This window comes from Tubulanus polymorphus, chromosome 7 (assembly GCF_964204645.1).
Source record: "Tubulanus polymorphus chromosome 7, tnTubPoly1.2, whole genome shotgun sequence".
Taxonomy (NCBI): domain Eukaryota; kingdom Metazoa; phylum Nemertea; class Palaeonemertea; order Tubulaniformes; family Tubulanidae; genus Tubulanus; species Tubulanus polymorphus.
The window spans coordinates 4,695,373-4,721,576 of record NC_134031.1 but is presented as its reverse complement, the minus strand read 5'-3'; the positions used below and the strand labels follow the sequence as shown (position 1 = coordinate 4,721,576).

General features: G+C 39.6%; 2 protein-coding genes across 3 annotated transcripts in view; one reads left to right on the top strand and one right to left on the bottom strand.

Moving 5' to 3' along the window:
• Positions 1-26,204, top strand: part of LOC141907997 (arf-GAP with coiled-coil, ANK repeat and PH domain-containing protein 2-like) — a 37,365-nt gene that overhangs the window by 7,393 nt on the left and 3,768 nt on the right. For both annotated transcript variants that reach the window (XM_074797758.1, XM_074797757.1), the window contains 11 exons: positions 20,828-20,940; positions 21,705-21,857; positions 22,375-22,587; positions 22,670-22,795; positions 23,264-23,428; positions 23,818-24,167; positions 24,456-24,545; positions 25,065-25,297; positions 25,688-25,797; positions 25,877-25,987; positions 26,117-26,178. In XM_074797758.1, the coding sequence (XP_074653859.1) occupies positions 20,828-20,940; positions 21,705-21,857; positions 22,375-22,587; positions 22,670-22,795; positions 23,264-23,428; positions 23,818-24,167; positions 24,456-24,545; positions 25,065-25,297; positions 25,688-25,797; positions 25,877-25,987; positions 26,117-26,178 (1,726 nt within the window). The remainder of the gene's footprint in view (positions 1-20,827; positions 20,941-21,704; positions 21,858-22,374; positions 22,588-22,669; positions 22,796-23,263; positions 23,429-23,817; positions 24,168-24,455; positions 24,546-25,064; positions 25,298-25,687; positions 25,798-25,876; positions 25,988-26,116; positions 26,179-26,204) is intronic.
• LOC141907995 (uncharacterized) lies at positions 1,602-10,377 on the bottom strand. Its single transcript, XM_074797754.1, has 4 exons — positions 8,445-10,377; positions 5,711-6,041; positions 5,161-5,469; positions 1,602-5,076 (listed from the first exon to the last, which is right to left on the bottom strand). Exons 1-4 carry the CDS (start codon positions 9,882-9,884, stop codon positions 2,405-2,407), a joined length of 4,752 nt encoding a protein of 1,583 aa, XP_074653855.1. The 5' UTR covers positions 9,885-10,377; the 3' UTR covers positions 1,602-2,404.

Genomic DNA, 26,204 nt, shown 5'->3' with positions numbered 1-26,204 from the left:
TTTAGATTCCGGCGAAATAGGGTTATGAAACCAGGTTATGGGTATTTATAGCTTTTGGTGTGCGGCGTTTGTCGTGATGATATAAGCCGGGTGTGTAAAGATAGATTTAAAATCGTTTAAAAGATTACCAGACAGTGGCGTGGTGTTGTTCTAGGTACATGTAACGAAAATATTTGCACTAATGAAGAATGGGGTTGATCTTTTTTTCATGTGACACACATTCTTACTAGATAGATAGAAGATGATGATCTTTCTATTATCCTTGATGTCATTCATCCACTGCTCAGGTTGGCCTGTGATAAATAACTTTATGCTAGGTTCACACACACGATTTTTCGTCGAGGAATCAAGCAACTCACAGTCGAGGACAACTATTTTGAAGTGAGTCATGTGTGTGAACGAAAAAGTTGCTCGATTTTCCTCGACACAACTCTAGTCTCGACTAGTTGAGAGAAATAGAACATGTTCTATTTCTCTCAACTCAGTCGAGGAGTTGAGAGAAATCTAACCAATCAACATGCAGTATATTCGCGCGCATTTTAATAGTCTTCCTTTCTGGTAAGAGAGGGCAATATATTTCTACAATTTCTACAATAAAAGAATAAACCTTTAAAATCTCATCAATCGCATGTCTATCAGATAATTGATATATGAGACTCATGAATTCTCTTTAAAATTTCTGGAGTCAGGCGGTACCAGGATCCCCTAACACCGGGCATGATATATCCATATGGATGCTGGATAGGCCAAAGTCGTTTTATCACAATTATCTTTTTGATTTCTGCTTAAATTGCAATTTCTTGTTCATCCTTCTATGCCTTCTATGCACTGCTGCATCTACGCCCAGCTGGAGTTGTGTGAATTAAGCTGTGTGTGTGAACACACATTTTGACACAACTTTGTTTATTTATCTAACCGGGTCAGAAGTTGAGAAATCGAGAAGTTGAGACAACTTCTCAATTTTCTCTTCAAAAAGTTGTGTGTGTGAACCCAGCACAACCACAATCCGGATAGTCTAGGAAATCTAGATTGAGCAGGTGTGACTACAGGGTCCCTACGACTCCTTGATTCCTTAAAATACTTTTTCTAAACGGAAAGTGCTTTTAAAGTTGCTTGAAACTCCTTTAATTTAGATAAAATGCCGATAACTCTTTTAAAACTCCATGAAATTTGAGAAATAGGCAGATAGTAAATTTGGTCTAGTTTGAAGTTGTACAGTTGTGTGAGTAGACTATCCCTAAATTGATATAGTTGGGACATGGATTATTTTTTAACCCAATAAGGCGATTACCGAATAAGATAAAGTTTAGGTAGGGTAACGGATAAAACTTAACTTACAAAAACATCAAATTAATGGTTTTCCGAGATTAACAGTTACTGATTTATGATGAGTCTACAGTAATTGGGATATGAAAGTGATGCAGATGCTTCCTTGAAATATCAAACTTTCTCCTTTAAAACTCCTTATATCCAGGAATGACTGATCTGTAGGGACCCTGTTAAAACTGCTTACTGGTATATCCAGGAATGACTGATCTGCAGGGACCCTGCCTGGACTTTAATGAAAGAAAAATGACTATTTTCTTATTTTTGTACAGAAATCAGCTTTTATTTTATGCAAATATATTTGATGCATTCGTGTATAAAGTATGATATTTTGTTGCTCTAATTAGTGTTGCATAGATAAGATTGTAAGTACCTTCTGAACTTTAATATAATAAAGTCGTATTTACATATAAAATCACAAATATTAAACTTATATAATGTATCATGAGAAATATGACCAAAAAATGATTAAACTATATCATAGCGGTTTTTTGTGAGAAAACACACTACCCAAAACAGGTTTTTATGCAAAATTCACATTATTATGACGAGGCGGACCCCGTCATTTTTGATATACTATGCTAAAAGCATTCATCTTTCAATCAACCTAGCAATTCTACATTCTGTTCAGCTTCGTAGATACATATGGAAATTAGTAGAAATATCTCGTACGAAGGTAAAAATGCGAACCATATGCCTACCTATATAATACATGTACATATGAAATAAACAAGCATGACAAACTGTGTTTCATTTCAGCACTTATACTAATAATATCCAGATTACAGGATCTATAATATCGATATAAGCTTGTCTGTTTAGTAGAATGTTACCTCGGTATTATTGTTCGAATGATCTCGCGTCGTTAATGAAAGGTATTAGCGATATCGCGCTTACGTAACTGCATTTCATATATACAATTTTCGATTACCAAATTCCATCCTCGGAATGTCCCGACGATCTCATTTTCCCCGGTGTTACGAATATAATACTGATCGATTGAAAGTACGTCGTTTTGCACGCGTTAAACCCTCATTATTTTATGATTCAATCGCGTTCGTCTAAAACTCCGTCACGATCAAAATCCGAACATTTTGCCCATCATTTGCCAAACCTGTTCGTCTTTCTTCAGTTGTTCTTGATAAGTCGTATCCTGTTTTGTATTAGTATTCTCATCCTCGGACTTGTGCAAGTCGACGTTTTTCGAATCGACTGGTGAATCGGCTACAGTCGACTTGTCAGGTATAGTTAGCGTTTCGATATCATCCCTCGGAGGTGTCGTTTGGCCTTTAAGTATTGCATGAAGTGAACTATCCATATTTGGTCTACGCGTCGTCCATCTTTTGATACTCTTTGTTGTTCCCGTGCGCAAGAAGTGCTTCGTCGAATGATCCTTTCCGTGAACGGTTGATTTTCCTTCGAGCGTTTTGAATTTCGTCGTTTTGAACGATGGTTTCACCGATGTCTTTCCTTCGAGGACTTTCGTCACTTTTTTCGTGGTGAAATTTCGAGAACTTTCCAAAGTTTTCGTCGTCATTCTCTTTGGGATGATGTCGATGTCATCAGGAGTTTCGTCGATGTTTTCGTCGACGTGGAACTCCTGAATGGTTTGCAACCCGGTTTCTTTATTTCTGAAATCTCCAGTTTTACTTCCCGTTTCTGTTGTTGAAATTTTCCCTTCTGTCGGTGACTCAATATTTTCGTCTACTTGAAATTCTTTGATTTCTTGCAGTCCGGTTTCTCTCTCTTCCGGTTCTATTTCCTCCAATGATTGCGTGTGTTTTTCGCTCTCCTTGCTAATACTTTCGTCAACGTTGTATTCTTTGATTATCTGTAATCCTGTCTTTTTGGCCGGTTCCTTTTCTTCTATCTTTTCATCTTCGACTTTAAATTCTTTAATTGCCTGTAACCCGGTCTTTCTGTCCATGTTTTCATCATCTGTAACTGCGTTTTCCTTATTAATCATCTTAGCTACATTACTTTCGTCGGTTATTGCCTCGCCGCTTTCTTCTTGATCTGAATCTACATGGGCAATAGGTGTACCCTCTGTTAACAATTCATCTGATTTTTCTTCCTGTCCACCTTCCAGATTGTTCTCCTGTGTCTCCTCTACGATTGTTGTTAATCTTTTCTCACTTTCTTTATTATCTTCGAGCTTCTGTTTATTGTTCTCTTCAAATGTTCCACTACTGAACTCGGATTGCTTTTCTTTAACTGTATCTTCTGTTGCATCTCCCCAATTATTCTCTTCATCTCCATCATCAATTTCCATCTCAACCTCTTCCTTATGGATTAAAGGCTCCATACCTGAGCCAGATTCACCAAATTCATTCACTTTGCCCTCATCTTGGTCATTCTCATATGTTTCTAATTTAACCTTACTCTCTTCTCTTGTATCTACGAATTCTTTCTCATTTGTCAACTCTTTACCCATAAGATCCTCTCCTTTCAAGTCTTCTTTGGAAGTTTCATCTTTTTCATTGATATCACTCTTTACAATCGAACTCACTACATTATCATCGACCACCTCATTTACTTTATCACCCTTTTCAAGTTGTTTTAATGGTTTTGTTACCTTTGGCAAATCATTACCCTCAAGAATCTTAGTAGTGAGCTTTGTAATCGTAGCTTTAGTCGGTTCTAGTTCTTTAAATGTTGTTTTCCTTTTACCTTCAATTTCAATTATATCTAGATTATCACCCTGACTTTCTCCAGAAGTAATTTCACTAGGCTTTACATCTACGTTGATACCAGCTATTTTATCTTCGACATCTATACGTGATGTTGGTACAATTTCATCTATAACATCTATAGTAACATCTGATTTATCAACATTGTTATCAATCGATGCTTCATTTATTACTGATGTATCAGTAAGATTTAAATCTGCTTTATCTATATCTGTTTGAGGTGCAGTTTCATCTATAACATCTATATCAACTTTAGTATCAGATTTATTGATATCAATCAATACCTCAGTTTTAACCTCGGTTTCCGATTTTTCCTTACTTTCTTCTTTTGTGTCTTTCTCTTCTTCCCCCTCATTTTCTAGTTTCTGATCCACTATATCAATATCTGTATGAGGTGTAGGTGCAGTTTCATCTATGACATCTATATCAACTCTAGTATCAGATTTACCGATATCAATCAACACATCACTTTTCACCTCAGTTTCAGATTTTTCTTTACTTTCTACTTTTGTGTCTTTGTCTTCTACACCCTCATTTTCTATCACATCCTCCCCTTTCAAATTGTCTTCAGGAGTTTCTTTCTCATCAATAATATGGCCATTAACTATCGAACTAACTACATCATCTACTTCATTATCATTAGTTATCTCACCCATTTCTAGTTGTTTTACAGGTTTCGTTACCTTTGGCATATCATCACCCTCTAAAATCTTAGTAGTGAGTTTAATTATTGACGCTTTAGTGGGTTCTAGCTGTTTAAACGTTGTTTTGCCCTTAAGCTCTACGGTTTCTTTAACATCAATATCTACGTTTACATTCTGTTTTTCGTCAGAAGTATTTTCACTAGTTTTTACATCTACGTCGATGCCGGCTATTTCATTGTCCACATCTATATGTGAAGTCGGTTTCGTTTTATCTATGACATCGATATTAGCTTTACTTTCAGATTCATCAGCCTTTATATCAATTGATGCTTCAGTTTTCTTCAGTTCAATTGTTTGTTCGGGTGTTTGTTGTTCGGGTAGTTTCTCAGGTGCGCTCTGTACGGTTGTTTTAACATCTGAAAAATCGAAATTTATTTCGACATTTTAGGCATATTCAGGAGCATTATTGGTTTGATTTGTAATCCATTAAGAGATGTTACCTTCGGGTGCCACTTGTATATCAGCCGTTTCCTCAATATCTTCTTTTGGTTTTTCATGGATCACCGATTCAACTTCTTCTGGATCTTTCGTGCGTGTTCGACTTACGATTTCCGGTTTAGAGTCCGGTTTAGTGGTGTGCGTTTCGATGATGAGACCGTCGTCGCGGTCGGTAGCCGGTTCGACGACTCTCGGATCTAACGGACCGCCGATGTCTTCGTTCTCGTCATGACGCGTACCGCTGTGTTTAACGGGCTCACCGTGTTTACCAGTCGTCGTTGAACCTTCAACATCATCATTCTCCGGTGATCCTTACAGAAATAATAATGATATTGATAATTTATTTTTATGTCACTACGTTACGAGATTAGGTTATTTTTGCAATGCGGAATAGCGCAAGCCTTTGAGGGCTGAACTTATAAGGCACTGGACCCATGTGCAATCCGTGCATGGTCATAACAGTTTCATGATATTTGTGATAATTATAACTATGATAATGATAATAATGATAACAATAAAAAATAATGGTAATTATAATGATAATATCAATACCTTCCTCCGGTTTGGCCGCGTTGTCGTCGCACTGGTCACATTTCGGGAATGGGGGCTTATCGCTCGGCGGTCCTTTCACGCGACGGAATTCGTGCACGGGCACAGTGAATATCGGCCGGTAACGCAGCTTGAACGGAGTGTAACAGACGATGTGGTGCCGCGCGAAGAACAAGTTCGGAAAACGTTTGATCCAATAGTGGAACCAGATTAACGATGCGTTGCAGTGCCAGTTGTTGCCGGCGAGTTTGATGTTGCGTATTTGAGGCACGTACATCGGCAGGTCTTGGGGTAGAGTTATCAGTTCGTTGAACATCAAGTTCAAATCTTGAACCTGAAACGACGACAAAATTTATTTCACTTTGCGCAAATTAACCTTGATATTTTCTTTCTCATTTCTGCTGAGCTTAAAAGTTGACTCGGCCTGGCTGCCTTTATTACCGTGTACATAACTTTTATCAAAATCATGATCAAGTTAACCATAACAGACACAGCAATTGTAGAAATGAATTGATTGCAAATTTAAGTGCAGTTTACAAAAGTGACCCGGCCAATTAGGAAAAACACGGTATCATCTTATCTTAGCCTTATGTCCCTGGTCTGATTGACAGATATTCATGTTGGAAACATAGATTTCCGTGTATAAATTTCGCAACATGATTTATACTGGACTTTGGGATATTCGATATGATTGCTGTATTATGTAACTGATAAGATATTACGATTTGTTTCATTATTGCTTTTGTCAGTGTGCGAAATATTGTTCCTATATTGTTCCTATTGAAATTCTATATGGATCTCATAATTTTAGCTAGATAACACACTGGCTTTTATGATACATTTTAGAATTCCCACTCAATGTTGTAGGTTGTAGGCCAGAGTTTCTATCCATGATCCTTAGCCGCGATCACATGGAGGCACGGATCAGACTCGAGCCAAATTTGGTCCATGCTTAATTAGAGTGCGTGTTCACATGTAAACCACTCACTCGATACTAAACAATACTTAAACAAAGCGAAATGAGTCACTTCGGGAACCAGTTGCAATTCACACTTTCTCACCCTTTCCAAAATTTGGCCTCGGGCTTGCCCGGATGTTTCTGGCATTGGCGTGAACGGTTGTTCCGGCCTAATTTGGCGCAGGGCAAATTTGACCCGTGCCAAAAATGCTCGTGTGATTGCAGCTTTGGATTGATGATTACCAGTTGTAATATAAGGTTGATGGCTTAATCGCTTACCCACTGCACATAATTAGTTTGATTAGAAGACACCGGCTGTCTCACTGAACCTCAATTCAATTCATCTAACATCTTCATTACCGCAAACTGATATGGATACGTTAAGTGTTTTAAAAGTTTTTTTCACGTGTGTTGAAAGTATCTATTGGTAGCTGCATACGCACGTGCGCCTGGGTTCAGGCCGATATGTAACGCAGGGGAATTCACATCGGAAATAATGAAATAGTTGCTTTTTAAATAAACATCATCCGTGATAAAACTTTCGTCGAGAGTCTCTTTAAAACGCGAATCAGAGTCTGCCCTTATAACCGCGATCAGATAACGAGGTTAATGAAAATTAATGTAATTAATCCGATGTGTTAAGTGCCGCGGTGCATATTTCAATGATTGCCTGCCCATAATAGAAGTTCATAGTACGTAAAATCGTTTGACTACTTCGATATATACTAGAATGGCGGCGTGGAAACGGTGAAATACTTCAGCACCCGATTCGTTATAGTAGACAAAATAGCGTAGTATTTTTTCGTCGATGCTCGGGGAAAAAAATGTATTATGAAATACGAGGTTCGTAGAGGAAAAAGTTATGAAAATACGACGTTGTCGGCGGCGGTACCTAGCAGAACGCGCCAGACTAAACCACATAATATTCGTTCTATGAAAATATTGTGATAGAAACCGAAAACTGCCGACGATCGGAAGGATCAGCAATTCCTAAACTAGGGATTGGTATGACTGAAATTTTGTTTATCGTACCCGCGCATATTATATTAGTCCAGATGATGAGTACAGGCAAACCTCGCTTAATTTGGATTAGTTGCGACCGACAAAATTCATTTAGTTTCCTAGTAGTTCTGAATGAAATTATGCCAGTAATGGGTGCTAATATACGAAAGTCAGAAAAACCAGATTAAACATCATATTTTATGCACTATATTTATATATATATATGTGGATTGTCAATAATATCTCAATTAGATCTTAATCTGGGATAAGCTGATTCAGAGGGTTTGATTGTATGTGCATTTTAAGAAATCGTTTATAGAAATCCTGTGTTTCGTTTCAATTTATAGACCTCCTAGGATTGACTTTATGATTCCAATAATCAGTTCAAAGATAAATTTAATGGTCAAACTTTTGGGCTCTCAGTGTCAAGTGTTAACAGTAGCGCGTTATGTGAGAGACACTTGAATTTTATATGATTCTGCCAATATAAGCCGCGATCACAGATGATTTGCCCCGGGCCAAATTAGCACGGATTGGGACCAGGTCGAATTCTGTCCGTGCCTACTAATGAGAGAGTACGTTCACATGTAAACCACTAAGTGCAAAGTGCATCACTTTGGGAACCAGTTACAATACACATGCTATAATTTGACCCATGACTGGGCCTGGTCTGACGTTTTTGGTCCGGCCAATATGGCCCTGGTCAAACAGGCTTCGGTTGGTACCTCCCTGTGATTGGGGCTAAAATCGATCGATGGAAATTTCTCGTGTCGTTACCTTTCGGAGAACTTTTCTCGAGGCGATCCATTTTTTGGCGATTCCGGAACTGTTAAACAAGTCGAGGTGTGTCAGATGGGCCATGCGTTCCAACATGTCCAAATCGGAGCCGCCATCGTCGAATTCGCGTCGAGATTTCTCGTTTGTTCGCGCCATTTGAAGCACGCGTAGATTGTCGACGTTGTGCATGCTCTGCGCGTCCAGTTTGACGAGCGGGTTCACCGACAAGTCGAGTTTCTCGAGGTTCTTCAGGTCGCAGAACGTGAACGTTTTCAACTCGAGAATTCGATTCGCGCTCAAGTCGACCGATCGCAGCGACAAGTTCTTGAAGCTCTCTGCTTCGATGTCGCGAATCTTGTTCTTTTGCATCGATAGGAACTCCAAACGCGGACACGACGCGAACGTCTTGCGTTGGATTTCGTAGATTTCGTTGAAGTCGGCGTAAAGCGAGCGCAGACTAGACGGTAATGACGGCATGCGCTGTAGTTTATTGTGATTCAGCCACAATTCGCGTAGATTCGTCGAGTTGACCAGCGCCGCGTCGTCGATGTGTGTTATCGCGTTGTTGTTCAAGATCAAAATGTCCAACGCGGTCGTGTTTTTGAAGTCTTCGACGTAGATCCAATCGATGAGATTGCGCGGCAGACGCAAGTCGAACAGCGTCGCCGGCAGATTCTTCGGGACGGCGCGGAGCATCGTATCGGACATGTCGATGAAGTACAGACGCCGATTCGCGGTCAAGTCCAACTCGCTGCCGGCGTCGCCCAACGGATTATCGTTGATGAGAAAGTACCGTAAATGCGTCAGCGGTTTCAGAACTTCTCGGTGCATCGTCGCGATCGCGTTGTGACTCACGTTGAGCAGACGGATTTTCGGATTTTTGACGAAAGTGTCCTTCGGCAATTCGACGATGCGGTTTTCGCCGAGATTCAGATCGTTGAGACGCGCGAACGATTTGACGACGTCGGGAACGACGCGTAGGCCGTTCGCTTGAAGGTTGATCGTGCGCAGCTTGTGCAGCCCGTCAAACATACTGCTAGCCAGGTATTCCAAACGATTACGCCCTAGATTCAGGTATCGCAGATATTTCAAATTCGTAAACGTGCCCGGCTCGATGTAATCTAGATGGTTATCGTATAGATTCAGCGTGCGTAGGTACCGGTACCTGTCCAGACTGTTGCGCGTCAGGGTCTGTAGTCGGTTCCCGTCCAGAGCCAGTTCGGAGATCGCTTTGCTGAATTCCTGCGGGATACGCGTGTAGTTCGCGTTGCGACAGTAGACCTTTTCGTCGTCGCAAAAGCATTTCATCGGGCACATGATGAAATTGAATTCGGGATCGTTGAGAAATTCGCGGTAGTCCTTGAATTCGTGCGTGTAGGCGGCGACGTTCGGCACGGACGCCGCCGAAAACGCGAGCAACGCCAATAGCAAATAATACATGATTCAGCGAAAATACCGCGATTGAATTAACGCAATCTCAAAAGTAACGGCAGCATTAGCGTAAGTCCAACAGCTTCAGATCCTAGCTTACGATGAACTCCCGCCAACTAGATTTTCTTTTGCGTTGTCGACAACTTATATAAAGCTAGGTTTCGTTGTGCGTTGTCGACTTCTTATATAAAGCCGGATTAACGGATGATCCGGATTGATCGGTGAATGCTTACCGCGTAGTAGTAGTCGGCAGGTCTGATCCGATCTGAACGAACGTCTGAAGCGGTAATGATAAAAGTATCCACACAACAACTTCAACAATGAGCCTTCTGTCCCGCGTTAATTATTATGGCCTCTTGATAAACCCTCGGCGTTTGTTGAAATGTTATACGATTATTGCCTCTAGAAGTTGATAACTCGTCAACGTTGATAAGGCAGTGTTCTATATTTGGTGTTGTTCGATTCCTTGCGCATGCACACGTAAAGTACGTCACAGATCTGAAACATATACACGAGAAAAGAAAATATCATCGAATATCATCGCACTGCGATTACGGTTTAATTAGCGGTTAATGATCGCGATAAAACAAACTATAAGTTCGTCGGAAATGTCGCCGTACTTTTTTAGTAATTGACTTTTCAAAGAAAATGACGCACTTCAGCGCGTTGAAAAAATCCATTCCCTAGTTCTAGATCGCTGCGATTGCTGCCCTAGACAGAGAGGCCGACAGTCCCTGATTGTCGGGGAAAGTTCCCGCAACTGTCCCTGATTGGCGGGACCCTGGGTCCAGTTCCACAGTTCCGAGTTAAGATTTAACTCTGAGTTAACTCATTGAAAAGGAACTAACATTAACTCAGAGTTAACTCTAACTCACAATTGTGGAACTGGATCCTGAAGGTGATTTTTGATGCTATTGAAAGAACTATTGCCATTCCTGAAACAATTTTCTACAGTTCCTCTAAAGATTATTCTAATTCTTCATTTTCCCTAATTATGTCCCTGAAAATTGTCTTTTTTGTCCCTGAATTGAAAACTTGACGTGTCTGCCTATAAAAATACATGTATTGAAAATTTTGTATATTATTTTCAAAATCGGATCAACACCTCTCGTTGAAAAGAAAACCATTTCGTGCTCTTTGATGTTTTAGAAATGATTCATCGGATAATTTATTTATTCGATATACAACAAACCGACCGGGGAGATAACTTTGTGAAACGCGAATAACGAAAGTCTGGCCATCAGATTTTAATCGCGGCAATCGTTTGTGACAGTACATCCTCGTTTTATTTATACATGTAAAAATATGCAACGAATGTTCGTATTAGTTTAACTGGAGAAGTCGTACATCGCGGGCCAAAGTTTATAGGAAAACAATGCCAAAGATTATCAACCATGTTTCTATCTATCTATCGAACTCTTGCGTATATATATATGTCGGTGGGGATTTCTTATAACTTATCTCAGTAGTACGTTTGATATGACCTGACCGCGCGCGCGCGTTTAGTTTACTACTACGGGGCCTAGCGCCGTTATGAGTATACTTCGACTTTGACCGGTGTTTTCGCTTGGTTTGGATTAGATTCGAATCGAAGTTGTTGATATGAATTAGCCGTCGTTTTTAAGACACTTCAAATGGATTAGATGTTACGGTTAATCGGATTCAGAATCATCGACCGACCCTGTTATGATACGATATCGGGCAGGTGTAGATTTACGGGCGAATTCGACGACGCGCATCTGCGAGAGTGAGAATCGCATTGATTTCGTAACTGCTAAATACATGGCGCGATATCGCGTCGGTCGAGGTCGATAAAAACGTCGCGACAAAAAAAAAAAACGATGATGAAAATATTCATATGTTTGGCTCCGTATACGTGTCGTCGTGGTTACAGTCCGTTCATTTGGGATACCGATGAGGAGAATGACGAAGAGGTAAATATGGAATTGCCTTGGATCAATGTGCGAGAGAGAGAGAGAGGTGTCTTTCGTAGCACTACTGCTATAGATACCCATACCCATAGTGATATATTTCTTAATCAGAAGTTCATATAACTTCAGTATACCCAAGGGTGGATCCCGGATTCAAATTGGAATTGGCGCTTTACTTAGGAAAGGGCAGATTTGGCAATGCGTGGGCTGCAAGTGCGAAACATTGGCGGGAGTTTTGGTGGCCGTCCCACTAAAACTCGAGGTAAAAAGGGGCTTTTCTTATCAGGGCCCATTTGGATTTGTATTTCGTCTTTTAAAATTTTCTTTGCAAAAAGTATTTGTCCAGACTTTTTGAAGGGGATGGACCAGTCTACGCGGTCCGCCACCCCTAAATCCGCCCATTATATCTCTTCATTGTTTAATCCGGTTGGGTATTAGAGTCGATACCGGTATGTCTCATGCTATCTGTGTAGATGTCTAATACACGGCTGTTCTTGTAGGACTAGGTTTCTAGAACTTCTATACTCTAAAAATATTTCATTATAACAGTTTCTATGTCAAACTCACTGGGTTATATCTATTTCGTGGAAAAGCATCGATCATGCTGTGTTCAGTTTTTGCTCAGTTTTTGACAGATAATAACGAGCAGTTAACAAAGCAGTTTTTCTCGTTCGTTTTGTTGAGGAGGCACTTGAAATAGTTTCGGTCTCATCAAATGTATCATTTTAGACAGCAGGTCGCAGCCCTCGCTAAGAATCGAACTGTTCCATTTGTATTGCAACTCAGTATGCAAACTCTGATACCTTCGATAATTGGAAAAAAATTATTCCAAACTCCACGCAGCAGCCATTGATAAAAATGCTAGATATCTTTTTTCCATTTTGCTCTATTCGTCAGGACTATGTATATTGATGAATCAGGAAGATTAAAAAAATCCGTAATGAAACGATACTAAGTCATGTAAAATCCCGCAATTGTTGTAAAAGACTAAAAAGTTAATTTGAAATACTAGAAATATTTAGGGTGGTTACTACCCGCTTACTACCAGGGGCCGAATGCTAAAAGTTGGTTAAAGGTAACCAGCAGATAAATACTATAGTGACATTGAACTTTTAATTGTCACTATGTCAACTATCCACTGGTTAAGTCTAACCAACTTTCAAGCTACTGGCTCCTGAATTTTAGACAGGTAACCACCCGAAATATTTCTAGTGATTTAAATAAACTGTTTAGTCTTGCAACAATTATGGGATTTTACATCGATGTTGTTTATAGTATAGGTTTATGATTTAAGGGTTGCTCTCCGGTCAAAGTCGTATAATATAGTTGGTACTTGAAATTATGGCCGGCGGTGGCCAGGGCCGCTGAGAGTTTCCGGCGGTTTAACGAGTACATTTCGAACGAAACTTTTATCAACAATACGCAAGAGCTTCCAATGATACAGATACGGTAACTATGCGGTCGGAGCGCTATTTCTAAAACAGGACGTATTTTTCTATCCTCGCAGTTTGAGTCGATGACGTTTTTGTCTTAGATTTTTGCTTGCATTTTTTTCCCCGGGTGTACTTTATTTTTTCGAAGGAAAAAAAGAACGAGGTTAATACAGGTAGCCACGTATATGAGGTGGTGGTTAAAAGCGCTAATCACCTCTTCGCCCACTCTCAAGTAGCATTCTCCGATGATGAAAAACGAAACTTCCCGATAAAAATGGGGGCAACGAAATGATTTAATGATCGTACGCTGCTGAAGGGGTGTTTAGATCTATTTCCGGCGCGAAGGCGCTGACATTTTCGATTTAAAAAACTTTATTACTCTATTTTTAATTCCTATTTTTTCATGGTCGAACGAAATATTTGAAAATACCTCGGTGTTCAATATATTTTTAGTCGGCAAAAGCGAGATTTGTAGTGCGTTGTTACTATGCCAGGGGTGGATCTAGTGTTTTGCTCTGCTGGTCATCCTCAAGAAGTTTTTAAAATTAGTCTTATTCTAATTTCAATTAATTCTATATATATATATATATATATATATATATATATATATAATTAATTGAAATTAGAATAATATAATTATATATATTATAAAGTAGCGCTGAATAGCTGAAAATGAATAGTATGAAGGAAATTTTCCAAAATGGGGGGTGGGGGATGTGCTCTAGACACCCAAAGCACCCCTGCATCCGCGATTGTGCGTATTTGATATTTTTGACTCTCGTCTACAAAGTTTATTTCCGTGTTTGGTAACGTGTGGATAGACTGTGGATATTCTTAACAAAATATTCCTATATAAATATCTCGGGGCAGGTTATTTGTAAGCGCGTCGTCGGTATACATGTGTATGTATTATACAGGGCATTGACTATTGAAAACTTATACTCGATGATCTCTCGTATTCTTATGCAGAATATAAGACATTTTTAGAGCTGGATAACGTAGAATGTTAACGCGAATTACGATGTTGCGCGCGTTTTAATCATGCTGGATAAGTATCGTGCGGTAAGCTTTTTAGAAAACCTGACCGATAATGATTAATGATTCGTACGTGGTTCGCGGTTTTATGGACCGAACAAAATGGAAACTGAAAATTTTTTGGGCCGCGTCGGAAAAAGTGTTATTTTAAGCGTTCTTTTCATGTGTACAGCTGCGTTATATTAGAGCAGGTTTATATTCGGTGTTTACTAATAGCGAACTTATTAGACATAACATCACTCATAGTAAAAACATCGTAAAACAACACAATAACTCATATTCGTGGTATCATTCTGTGAGTAGATGTTTGAAGATTTCCTCGTTAACGTCACCTTCATTCAGTTTTAGCGAGCCTATACTACAGCGCTTGTATATCCGGGTTGAGATTTGATAGTGGAATCGACAAAATCAGTATTGGAAATTGAAATTAAGATACCCAATTTGTATCAGTTTAAGATCTGATAGGGCCCAGGGGCCGGTTCCTTAGTCAGGGCATAGACTTAAGACAGGTCTAAGACAAACTTAGTTCTATAGCCAATCTAACAACTTAACACCAGACTTAAGGTTTAAGACCACTTTTGGTTTTAAGTCTCGACTATGGAACTTGCCCCAGGGGACGGTACCTTAGCCAAGGCTTAAGTCTAAAAGTGGTCTTGAATCTTGAGTCTTTATGTTGTTAGATTGGCTTTAGTACTGAGATCATATTAGACTGGTGTTAAGTGTAAGCCATAATTATGGAACCGGACACCCAGACTTCATAAGTTGAAATTTGTTGTTTAGGAGATTAACCCAAAACAATCTGCCTTTAACGTTTCGAATCCAGATTATCTGTTTTAAGTTGACTTTATTCAGGCTTCTCAACTCACAAGTATCTAGGTAACAATTCAATAGTGGAAATTCCATAGTAAGTATTGAAAAATAGAAAAAATACATAATTTGCATCAGTCATAGATCTGATAGCTGTGATGTCTTAGGTTGCAATTTGCCCAGTTTTATAGACCGGTATTGTCTTTATCCTGGGGGCTAACTCAATTCTAAATAAAGTTAGCCCCCCGGGTTAAAGATAATACCAGTCTATAAAACCAGGCCAAGGAGACTAACCAAAGCCATCTACGCTTTCCTAATCCTTAACTTTAGCCTTACTCATTCTATTTTTGGGTGGTCCTTAATGTTAATTTCCGGTTTTCTGGGCGGAAATATGACAAAATATGGCAGGTTGTTCATTTTAGTGGTTAACTTAAATTGCGTAGAGAAAAAACTCTTGTTGCGGTTTTCCTTCTAAATAAATGTGTGGTCATATTGCTTTACCAGACACCAACAGTAGATACCTCCCTAGAATTTCAATGAAACCACACTTTTCTGATCTAGCTAATTCGATCCGTACTTTTACCAGTAATCAACCATAAAAAATTGATAACATAATTATGATTATTTGCAGTCTTAGATTTCTGTGAAGAGGTCGGTTATCATTAACGATAAATCATACTCTCTCAGATTTCTTCAGCCGTTTAACTGCTCTGTAATGACCGACGTTTTTCCGCGAGTGAGAAGAAAAAAAGCTGATAATCCGTTTTGTTATTCGAAACCGGCCGCATCTGTTTTAAGAGAACCAATTTAACAGACCCACTCAAATAAAACAAATATTCCCAGTAGGGTAGGCGAAAATATTTATCCGACGATGTCACGATTCCTGTCAATTTTTGTTCCTATTTTTTACGATTCCTGTCAATTTTTGAACCTCTTTTTTCCTTTTCTGCAAGGATAGAAAGGGCGGATTTAGGGGTAGACTGGTCCACCAAACCCTCCAAAATTCGAATGCGCCCTCCAAACTTTTTTTTGGGAATAGAAATTTTAAAAAGGCGAGAAATGAAACCAAATTGGCCTTGAAATGGGCCTAGATTTTTGTCCTAGTTTTCTGTGGTAGGGCCACAGGACCCCCACCGATGTTTGAGCTTGCCGCCAGCCCTCGCATTGCCAAATCGGCCTTTTTCAAATGAAGTGTCCATTCAAATTTCCAGGTCCATCCCTTCAAAAAATCATAGATCCGCCCCACTAGTTTGAGACGTTACAATATTGCTCACACGCGGTCCTATTATAAACTCTATAGGCTTCAGTTATAAGTGCTCTCGATGATATGAACCCGGTGGTATTTTCTGAGGGCCCATTTCCTTTCATTCACAATCCGTTCCGTGCTCGGCACAATTATCGAAACTCATTTCTTTCGTCAGTAATTGGTGAACTTTACGAGCGACGGTTTACACAACTTTCCCATAAACTTCCACGATACGTCATAATCGTCATTGGCTAGTCAATTAGCAGCGGGGAAAAAAACGATGTCAGACTTCGTCTGCCGATGAAGGTCTGTGATTTTTATCGGGAGAAAAACTTTTCGGGTTTATCAGATTTCAATCTTTTCATTCAATCCATGAGAACAGTGTTGTATGTTAATATGGAATATCAAAACTGGTCGTGTAAGATATGGATTGATAGTTGTTAGCCTAGTTTAGAATCAAAGTTCTGACTGTAGGTCTGCCGATGAAGGTCGGGGATCTTTTTTAGTTTATATGGATTTCAATCTCGTTCACGAGAATATAGTTGTATGTTAATACCAAATATCAAAAGTAGTCATGGAAGATATGGATTGATAGCCTAGTTTAGAATCAAAGTTCTGATGTTCAAAGTCTGCCGATGAAGGTCTGTCATTTCTATTGGTAGAATAACTTCAATTCGATTTGTGGATTCCAATCTCATTCGTGAGAATATAGTTATATGTTAATTCCGTGTATCAAAAATAGTCATGGGAGATGTGGATTGATAGTTTTTGGCCTAGTTTAAAAACACTGGTGATCTCCATCTCAATTTTAGGTTCAGTTGCACAGTCATGATTTTTCTATCTCAACAGTGACTTAAAGATGAATGGACAAGTGTAAAATCTACGCCTTTTGGAATCTAAACCTCGATAGTCAACTGTCAACTCGTCGGGTCTTACCTTCTTTTTCATCGAATAAAATCCTAGATCGCGGCTGCTAAGAGAGAGGTAGCCTTCACCTCGTCGAACCGCTGAGACGAAAGAGAACTGACTCGCGCATGTAGAGGCACGCTTGCGCTCTCAGCATCTGTGGCACAACGTGTTGATATGATATAAAAAAAACGCGTACACGCAGTCTTACAAAAATAGAGTCGCTAGTCATTGGTGGGTACATTCAAGTCAGTCGACGGATTTTTCGGCGAGAAGAGTTCAAGTATCGCTAGTGAACAGGGGGGACAGTGTTCAAACTTGAAAACGTTTTTTAGAAAATCGATCTGAAAATGTTTTGAATGATTGTCAGTTTCGCGTTTGAATGGAGCGGGACACGGTCTCAGTCGAGTAGGACGACATCTTCGTGATTTGCATGTGAAAGTTTTTCGCGTCGCCTCATTCCGCATCGCGCCATCGTGCGACACGCGGTGGAGGAATTACTCGTACGATGATTCGGGAACCGCCGAACAAACATCAAACCTCATTGCCTACTATTGCCGGTAGCGCGATGTTTCCCCGCTGTGAAGCAAATTGAGAAGCGAATATTGTGTTACTTTGAAAGCAATACACGACTCCTGAGTTTACGCAATGGCACTATTAACCATTGCGATTAATGGTCCGATTCACAAATACAACGATCTCGGCGCTTTTGTGCGATGTATAATAACTCCCGACGCGTAGAATGCTTCTACTCATACATCGCAGACGTCGTCATTTTTTCGCAAGAATCGACAAAAACGCAGTTCATTTCACGCGACGCATTTTGTCCGCTGTTATTCGATTAGATAAAAACGTTTATTTGAATATGAAGCTTAGGTTTTTTGGCGAAAAAATGCTCTTTTCGCATCTCCGAGTAGGTCATTTCATTCGTATATTTTGTTGAACTCATACCCAGTTGTGCAGTCATAATTCAAGTCCAAAAATCTTCTTTAATCGTGGCCTATTGTGGTCTTCTAGTTTGCGGAGCTGCCAACTGCTCCTGATTTTCAGTATTTTGTTCCTTTGGTCGCGAAAAATACTGATTTGATTTGTTCGATGCGTACAGTAATGTGAAAGATGTTACTGAGGGTCTTACTGTTTATTACTGATTGATTTCAACATTTTCTTTCATATTTCACTGAAATGTTAATGAAAAAAATTCAATTTGTTGCTGATAGCACTTTTCAGAGGTTTGCAGCCCGGGTCTCTGTGCACCAGGAGATGTCGATCAGTGCTGCGCACCCTGGTGCGGTTTTGTCATGCTGTGCACTAATTTTCAAACTCATTTGAAAACAGATTTCAGATGCGAAGACGTAAATATTGAGATGAATTTAACGTTTTTCGTCGGGTGTATACACGTACTTGACGACTTGATCCATGAGATTTAACAGTCGCAGGGTTTATTCAAGCGCTTAAAAAATATTAATTGCACAACAATCGGCGCGAGTTGTTTACGATTCCGTTGTAAGAACCATTATTAAAATACAATCGATTTGCACCGAAATTCCTTAATTTATGACGACCCCTTAGAAAATGAAGTCATCAAACTAACAGTAAATATCTATAACAGTAAACGTGCTAACAGTAAATATCTTGTAGTACAGTTACTTACAAAATCTCAGTATATTAAATTTGGCAGCAGCAACCCCAATCAGTCGCTTGCAAGTTCAAGCTGATGGAACAGAAATTTCCAATTATGTACTTAGATTTAAACAAAATTGCTGTATTGGACCGCCGATCACACATTCTGTACTTCGATTTCTGATTTCAAAATCGAACCCTCAGGTGTGGTGGGTCTGTAAGGGACACCGAGTCGGAACAAATCAAACGAAATCTACCAATAAGATAAATAACAGGATCACTACCTATGTTAAGATTAAAAAGAAAACAGTGAAGATCTGTTGCTGTACGTTCAACTAGCCATTTAGCCATATCCGTACTTCGATTTTCTGATTTCAAAATCAAACCCCCCTATTTCGCTCCCGACAGGTGTTATGGGTTTGTAAGGGACACCAAATCTAATCGAGTTTACCAATCAAATGATAAGGGGGATGATTCCTACAAAAAGGAGAATCCAAATTGGTTAACTGACTCGGATAATAGGGGAAATTCCAGTTCCAACTGTTGAAGCTGTTCACTGCTCCACAGGTTCAAAGATACTGCCATGTCTGACATTGATTGGGCTTTTATACAGTTCGTGGGCCAGTGAAGACCTGCTGTAGTGACTGGAACTCAGCAGTGTCCCAATATTACTGCGAATTAGTCATTCTTTCATAGGAATACGGCCGAGAAGTAACTAACTAATTTGTCGGAATGAATTCCGATCGACGTGAAAGTATGAAAATTATCGTCAGACTACGGATTATGAGCTATGTAATAAAAAAAGTCAGAAGTGACTCAACACGAATCCCTGGCGCTCTTGTTTTAGAAAGTTCTTTCAGAATATTTGTAACAGGAACGTGTTATTAACATGTCAGTCAATGAACTTTGCTACAGTTTGAAAGTGGTTATAAACGGATCTTTTTATTTGAATCTTGTATAAACTCGTTTTCCTTTGAGCAACAAGAAACGAAGAGCGTTCTCGTGTAGTAATGTGTTTTACTCGTACTCTTGTGATTTCTGGGTCTCTGCTGTGTATGTACGTACCACGCGGTCCAACAACATCTTTAATGTGCCTACTTATGTATCACCATCCCCCCACCGTCCTCTCCAGTAGACTGACAAACCGAATCATTCAGTAGATTGATCGATCACTTGAAAATGCGCGTCCTAATTGAATTCAAATTTTTGAATCAACTATTGCATTTACGGTACTAAATGACCTATGAACAACAGTACTTATCGCTTTGAAATAGGATTTGTAGATCTCATTTCTAAAGTAATGCAAACTGATAGGACTAATGTATTAAAACTACGCAATAAATCGCGAGAGACGAATGAAATACGAGGTTTTAATTAATTTTTGTAGTTTTGATGTTTTAAAATCTTTTTTGAACCTGTGATTGTGGGACTTATATTTGATAGACTAATGATTGTACCTTTTCATGTATATATGTTAGCTACTGAATTTTTTTTCAATTGCCACAAATAGTCAAGGTATTTCCCTAAATCTAGGCCACGTCTATCTAATCTTTAAGAAAGATAGGTTATATTTTCGTGTTTTATATGTTTGTAGACTACCTCGCTTCACGGTCGGCTGAGTATAGATTATGCCCCTATTACATGCAGTTAATTATTTTCTCTTTAATCCGGAAACTTGGAAGATTATGACGATTATAACGCCTCTACGATACCTAGCCGCGTAGTTATGTTACAGTTTAATGTTCTTTGAAGGGGAGATATTTTTATTTCACCTCTGAGCGCGTTGCTCTGTCGATTCGAACCATTTGATGTCTCCCCAATATTGTTATCTCGCTTTTGGGGTAGGTTTATTAAAGGCCGATTTTATGACCGGCTTGAGACGATTCCTCAAAAAATACCGGTAATAATACGATTAAGAATTTCAAGCTGTCAATGCTTAGTTTAATGTTTCGCGTATTTCGTCGTATTTTCCAGGAGGCAGCCCTCAGCGCACCGATACAGTCTCCGGAAATCGACAAAAATGGAGATATCAAAATGGAGGGTTACCTTTTCAAGAAGACGACGAATGCTTTTAAATCGTGGGTCAGGTATGTATTTTGGCTTTCTAGAGGATTTTAACATTCAGTCATAGTACATGATAAAAATAATGATAATGATAATAATAATAGTAATAATTTATTGCTTAAAAGGGCTTTACACAATAAAATCTCTTTTAATATTAAAAATCATATCATAAAAATTACAAATTGCTTTTCAATTACTGAATCTTCTTTGGATAAAAGTGTTTTAATTGATTTAGTTTAAAAGATAAAATGGATCAATATTTCGGGTTTCATTTGGCAAGCTATTCCCATTGTGCTCAGAGACAGAAGCCGCAATCACACGAGCATTCTTGGCCCGGGCCAAATTTGGTCCGGAACAACTGTTCACACGGGTGCCAAATGGGCCCGAGCCTGTTTGGCCCGACCAAAAACGTCGGACCAGGCCCGAGCCAAATTTTAGCACCAGACAAATGATTGCGTTTGAATTGCAACTGGCGCCGGAAATGATCCACTTCGCTTTGTTTGAGCATTGTTTAGTATCGAGTGAATGGTTTGCGTGTGAACGCACTCTCTAATTAGGCACGGGCAAAATTTGGCCCTAGTCTGAGCCGGGCCAAATCGTCTCCGTTTGATCGCGGCTAGAGAAAGACCTTGCGCAATAGAACTGTCTCCTGTAGAGGCTTCGATAAAGCAAATTTCCTATATCTCCATCTGGGCTGCCAGTTAGCTACACGAAAAAGCACAAATGCGGTCAGTTTTTCCAAATCGTTCCCGATTAATATATTGTATGATTTCCATGGATATTTCAGACGATGGTTTATGATACAAGACAACAAGTTAGTGTATCGTAAACGAGGTAAAGACAATCTGACGATAATGGAAGAAGATTTACGTTTGTGCACGGTGAAACCGGCTTACGAGATTGATCGTAGATACTGCTTCGAGGTTATCGCTCCTGGAAGGTAAAAAAACTTTACTACAAATTGCGTTTAGATGAATGGGTTGGATGCTAGATGGCAGCTCTGCATCAAGCTCTGGTTTCGTATTTTCATTGAAGATTTGGAAAAAAATGTATTTTTCAGTTATTCCTTACAATTTCAGGGGCGGATCCAGATGGGAGCACAAGGAGCACGTGAAACTGTCCCAATTTTCCTATGCCCTTTTGAAAAATACGATGGCAATTTTTTCAGGGCACTTTTTCACCTACAACTAATATGACAGGGCAGTCCACAGCACATGATTCAGATTATATTCTCTTAAATGTCACTCATATGAAAATGTACTGAAATTTCATGATTTTCCAGAATACTCTTAACTTGCCCTTTTTTCAGTATATCAGTATATATACCCTTTTCATTTCTTTGTGCTCCTGTCAAAGTCTGCCTCAGGATCCGCCCCTGAATTTGTATGATATAAATATTTGATGAAATTTTGGTAGCATTTTCAATCATGCGAAGTCTCGTTTCCATTTCGCGTCAGGTACCACATGCTGCAGGCGGATTCCGAGAAGGAATGTCAAATGTGGATCAACGCGATCCAGGCAGCCGTGTCGAAGGCGTATCGTGATCATTCGCGAAGCATGTCCGATCACGAGGACCACGAGGAACCTCAGAGCGTTTCTACCGCGGACGAACCGTCGACCTCCTCCGATTCGCCTACTACCGAAGCTACTATGAGAATCGGAAAGAAAAGGTTACGATCGAAATCTCTCGATGAAAAAGTATTTTCGATTTTCGATTTTAGTTTTAAATTTCTGATCTTATGAATTTTTCAGTCGATTGGCGTCGATATTACAAATCGGCGGTAACGAGATGTGCTGCGATTGTCAGGCTGAAAATCCGCGGTGGTCGAGTATGAATCTCGGAATAACTCTTTGTATAGAATGTTCTGGTATTCACAGGTAAATATATCCAGTTTTCTACCCGTTAGAGTAATCTTTCTGTAAACAGGTTGACCACTGACCTGGAAAACTCAGACAAATCTAGAAAAAAATCAGGGAATTCAACAAATTTTGCCAAAATCGTGGAAAACTGGAGAATTTGGATTATGCTATTGACCATGTATTTCTTTATCATTATGTGATTCAATAAAAAATGAATGTATTGTAACACTTTAAACCTAGAAATTTCGGTCAAGGGATTTTTTGTAATAACATGGACAAATCAGGGAAAACTCGAGGGATTAGAAAGTAGCCACCCTGGCAAAGGAAAATCAGTGAAATAAGTCTTAATTGACATTTCTATCAGAACAAATAGAGAATGTGCCAATTTTGATCAGAAATAAGAGATCAACATGTTGCCTCAACATTTTTGTCATCTATTTTGCCTTTTCTGATGCTCGCTTAACGAAATCAACTTGTACATTGTAGGAGTTTCGGTGTACATATGTCGAAGGTGCGTTCACTAACCTTGGACGCCTGGGAACCAGAACAGTTGAAAGTGATGTCAGAGTTGGGTAATACCGTAGTTAATCGCATTTACGAAGCAAATGTTGATGAAACTATTGCGAAACGCGCAGCCAGTGACAGCAGCAGGTAAGACAAACTAAATGGCTTGTGCAGGTCGACTTGTGACTGCTTGTGAGGCACCTGCAACTGGTTGCAAATGGCTGCATTGTGAGAGTCAGTGATGGTGTTGTGTGGCTTTCTTGTCAGTTGCAAGAGCAGCATATATTGAATACGACTGTGACAGACGGTAATGTTGCATCGCAGAGAGTGGAACATGTGTGACTGGAATAGTCGCTGGCAGAGAAACACATCAAGTCACTGGCAGTCGCAAGTCGGACCTCAGCCTGCCTTAAAAATCATACCATACACCAAAACCAAAGATAGCTTAGTCTTATAAATCCCCCAGTGATAGCCTGAAAAAAAATACAAAGAAAAATAATGTGAAGATGAAGCCTGCATTCGGCTGTACATTTCAGAGAAATTCGTGAGGCTTGGATTCGCGCAAAATACATACAGAAATCATTCGTGCAGAAACTGCCCGTGCGCACACCCGAAAAATCTCCAGAACAATCGCACCAGCCGCGACCCGGTCGCAAGTGGAGCGTTTATAAACGACGCCGACGATCGGGCAGTCGCAGCAAGCAGTCTCCGGCGAAAACGCTCACTCCGACGGACAACCGCTCGGAGAGTCCAGACGAAAAGACATCGCCGGATAGATTCGTAGACGCGAGTTCGGTGGTCGACGACGAGGACGCGAGGTTGGCTGATGAGTCTCAAATACACAGCAGCAACAAACCCGATCCTTCGTCATTACAGTTAACTCTAGGTATTTTACAGTTTTACTGGTCCCAGTTCCACTGTTGTGAGTTAAGATTTGACTCTTTGAAAATGAACAGAGCTAACTCTTATCTCACAACTGTGGAAATGGGTCGCCGGATCCAGTTCCACAGTTCCGAGTTAAGATTTGACTATGAGTTGAAACATTGAAAATGAAATAATTTTAACTCAGAGTTAGCTCGTTAGCTCACAACTGTGGAACCGGATCCTGGTGATTACATGTCTGGTTCTATTTCTCTAATAGCTAATTTATGTGTAACGTATGTGTAACTATTAGGTGAAAGTGAGGACAGTGGTTTAGGTGGTAGTACTCAGGATGTAATCGTGTTTGGTTCAGCGTCTAAACCTGATGAAAGTGTCACTAGAAGTATGTTTTAATCTATCAGACATTGATATCTATCCCTTTGCTTATCATAAGGCCAGAGTTTTGTTATTTGTTCATGGTGAACCCCCGCGTCTGTTCAAATTTAGAATTAGATTATAAGTAAGATTTCAATATCATTTCGATATCTATTTTGTTCCGCCTGTTGTTGTATTAAACCTCCCTGTAAAAGATTTAGTTGGTCCAAATGGCAAGCATATTGTTCAGCTGTGGATACAGGGGTTCAAATCCCCGTTCCTGACCAAGTTTCTTTTGAAAATCCACTTTGATTTTGGCTTCTTATCCTCTGTACTGATCTTGATCTAATGCACTAGAATTGCATACCAACCTCCAGACCAGACTCCGTGCCTTGCCCAAAACCAGTTGAAATTTGGTGTTCACCGGAACAAGATATGAAAAAAGCTGGCCTTATTACTTAATTGATTTTCATATTTGAAATCTCTCTTTGGAGAAATCTTATGAATCATGCAAAAACTGCAATTCAAATACATAGATTAATTTCAGACATGGATTTGGAAAGTTCTGAGGAGTCGGTGTCCTCAGATGTGGAGGTAGATAGAAAATCGACGACATCTTTGGAGGACGTCACATCTCTCAATCCAAACATGTTACTGTATCGCGCAGCGGAGGCTCGAAATCTACCGGTTATGTTAGAAGCATTAGCTCACAGCGCTTCTCCAAACTGGAATAATCCGGCCGATGAAGACCGCACTTCTATCGTACAAGCCGTCAAAAGTGTGAGTTAGAATGGATCAAATGTTCAAAATTTTTTACAGTTGCACTTGAACTGCTAACTACTGTAATTAATCTTGTGAAAGTCTGGATAATGTAGCAATAGGCGCAATTGTTATTGATATGTAAATACGTATGAGACTTTGGCAACCAATTCGCCAGTTTAAGATTTGATGACAGAGTTTATAAGTCATTGAAAATTAACTCACTTTGACTTTATGGACTTAGATAGAATACGTAACTATAGAACTTGGTCGCGCTGTTAGAACTGAAAATATTCTTTACGTATTGGAAATTACAAATGCAGTTGTTTTTCTGGACAAATATTGCTGATCTCCGGCTATCGAAAATTGCCCTACAACCAGTTGAAACTTATATTTCAATATTTGATTTAGGGTTCACTGTCGGCGTGTGAATTTCTCATTCTAAATGGTGCTAAACTGAACGTGAAAGATCAACAAGGGCAAACTCCGCTCCATCACGCGACTCTGCTCGGACATACCGGGTAAGTTTCATAGATTTGCTCCAAATAGAAATCGGCGAAAGGAAAATCTAAATTTTCGTTTTTTATTGTATAATCGTAGGCAAGTGTGTCAGTTTCTAAAACGCGGAGCCAATCAACATGCAGTGAATGGAGAGGGTTTTGATCCATTGGCGATCGCGATGAATTCCGCAGATGCAGATATAGTCACTCTGTAAGTACAGTGTTCAAGCAAGTAGAAACTGATTGAGAGCTCTTCTGTATAAAACTGGCTCCTGATTGTTGCGTTTCACAACTTTCACTTTTGAAATTTTTAAAACGATTTCATTCTTCATTTTCAAAGACTAAGGTTAGCAAAATTAAACGAAGAAATGAAAGAAACAGAAGGTCTGTTTGGAACTCCTGGTAAGTTCTCTAATATCGGTCGATGA